At 38.9% G+C, this 2,599-nt stretch overlaps 1 protein-coding gene across 1 annotated transcript; it reads left to right on the top strand.

The window, feature by feature from the left end:
• LOC109823251 (serine/threonine-protein phosphatase 7 long form homolog) lies at window positions 356–2,205 on the top strand. Its single transcript, XM_020389534.1, has 7 exons — window positions 356–498; window positions 571–658; window positions 746–1,168; window positions 1,253–1,313; window positions 1,406–1,512; window positions 1,985–2,013; window positions 2,055–2,205. The coding sequence occupies exons 1-7, from the start codon at window positions 356–358 to the stop codon at window positions 2,203–2,205; spliced, it is 1,002 nt and encodes a 333-aa protein (XP_020245123.1).

The following is a 2,599-nucleotide window of genomic DNA, read 5'->3' as shown; positions in this document are numbered from 1 at the left end:
AAATTGTGATTTATTTTAATGTAGACAATATATAGTGCCGTTGCCTTTTGATGTGGCTAAAAGAGACCTTCTCGGTACCGTTGCCTTTTGATGCGCCACAAATATTGATTGAGCAACATGCACGTGCATACATTATGCACATGATCGGTTCAATATTATTTCCAGATTCGAGTAAAGATAAAGTGCATGCCAGGTATCATTTTTATCAGTATTTACAATTATGTCTGTTCATTTAGCTTATTTTGATAACTTGAAATGTTGTGAAAATGCTAGGTGGTTACCACTTATCGGGGACTTGGACACGTGTGGTGCGTTATCGTGGGGTAGTGCGGTTTTGGCGTACCTATATAGAGAGATGTCTAAAGTTGCATTCATGAAAAATAGTGACCTCAAAGGGTGTCTCAGCTTACTGCAAGTATGGGCATGGGAGAGGCTGCATTTGAAGCCGAGACTATGCGTGAATTTACAATTAGACGGACAAATTCCACTAGGATGCAGGTATTATATTTTTTAACGTAGTAAATATAATTGTAGTTATTCATTTGGTACTGAATTTTGAAACTAACACAGATGGAATGTCCAAAAATGTTTTGACGAGACCCCGGCGAGACAGTTAGATTTCTACCGAAATGAGCTTGACCGCATGAAGATTTTTCAGGTATCATTTCTATAAAAACGAGTTTTTTCTTCTATATATCAACTTTCGTTTTAATGATATGCAACAATTATATGTAATACTCTGTAGATGGAATGGGAGCCCTACACCCCATTTCTCGATCATCTACCCCCGATATGCACAGAATACCCAGTTATATGGAGAGCCAGAGTTCCTCTAATATGTTTCGAGATAGTAGAAATGCATGTACCGGACCGCGTGCTTCGACAATTTGGTCTTGCACAACATGTTCCGCAATTTGTTGAAAAAATAGAGAGGAAGGCGAAGAAAGGAGGCCAACAAAAGGACTGGGCAGCTGAGCATCAAAATTATATACACAGATGGAATGATAGACATTTTTGTATTGTTGAGCAAATCGAGCCAACTCCCCAGGAATCAGATTACTACACTTGGTATTGGAGGATAACTAGAAGATGGATACTCCATGCGACCACATCCTCGGTTGAGTTGCAAAGAGGATATGTGCCTCGGGGTATAGATGAAAGAGAATTAGTAAGTATTTTCAAATTTATTTTAGGTTCATTTTTATTAGAATTTTTCAATATTGCTAAATTATGTTTTTTTAAAAATTTGCAGGTATCAGCAATAGATGATGTTCAAACCATTGCAAATAGTGGCTTGGAATTGGCTGGAGCAGGTAATATAGAATTAAATATAAAATTTACATATTGTAATTTGAATTTTAAAGTAATTTTTGCATTTCGGATTTTTTTGAATTATCTCTCGCAGGTACATATCCCGAAGCACAGAAACATGCATCAATATATCAGTCGATAATGCAGAGGCTTCACCAAGCCTTACATCGAACTCATGAAGACCTTCATGATGGACGAGAAGTACCTCAATTAGTATACACACGTCAACAACGACACAGACGAGGACGACGCAGAAACGACAATGAAGCTGGGCCTTCCCAACGTGTTGACGATGGAGCTGGACCGTCACAACCACAAACGCAACCGGATCATGAACTCATCGAAGGTCGGGATAGAGGAGGCCGAAGACAAAGGAGGAGGAGAAGAGTTCTTGGATGTATGTAAGCTAATTGGTATTGTTATATAAATTACAATCCTATTTTGATATGTACATTACAAACGTATTTCGGGACAATAGATGGTTTTTGGATTTGTAGCTGAGATTGTGGTGTGACTTATTAGATTTGTAAGTGGTTGTGGCGTGATTTGTTGGATTTGGATTCGTAAGTTTGTAGCGTGATTTGTTGGATTTGGATTCGTAAGTTTGTGGTGTATTTTATGATTTTTAGATTTGATGTGTTTATACATGGAATTGACATATGAGTTTGTACAGGGAATTGATATATATGTTTATGCAATGGTGTAATTTATGATTGTTGCATTTGAAATATGAGTTTGTACAGGGAATTATCCCGTAGCAGAAATGCATGTGTGAATGTGCAGGAAATGCACGGGACTGCTAGTCCCGTGCATTTCATTGCGCCCAGGAAGTGCACGGGACTAGCAGTCCCGTACACTTCATTTTTGCAATCTCTGCAAAATGCAAGGGACTAGCAGTCCCGTGCACTTCATTTTTGCAGAGATGTTAGTCTCTGCAAAAAACACGGGACTGCTAGTCCCGTGTTATTCAAACTGCCATGAAATACACGGGGCTAGCAGTCCCATGTATGTCGTAAAAATTTTTCGGCAGCAAAACCGACCCTTTTCAGAAGAAAAGGGTTGGTTTTGCTGATTAAACTTCGAATAGGTCGATTTTGCTATTTAAATTTCGAAATTGGTTGATTTTGAAAATTTGTCCAACATAATATTGCAGGGCATGCAATTTGAACCGCAAATGAATGTGTGTAAGTACCACTTTACCCTCCAACACTCTACCAATTACCTCCAACACTCCCAATGCTAAGGCTCACGGGGCTTCCGTACCATGAGGAGCGTTCTGATAAGATTT

This window comes from Asparagus officinalis, chromosome 9 (assembly GCF_001876935.1).
Source record: "Asparagus officinalis chromosome 9, Aspof.V1, whole genome shotgun sequence".
Taxonomy (NCBI): domain Eukaryota; kingdom Viridiplantae; phylum Streptophyta; class Magnoliopsida; order Asparagales; family Asparagaceae; genus Asparagus; species Asparagus officinalis.
Note: the sequence above shows the minus strand (reverse complement) of the source record. Positions and strands in the feature narration are given on the sequence as shown.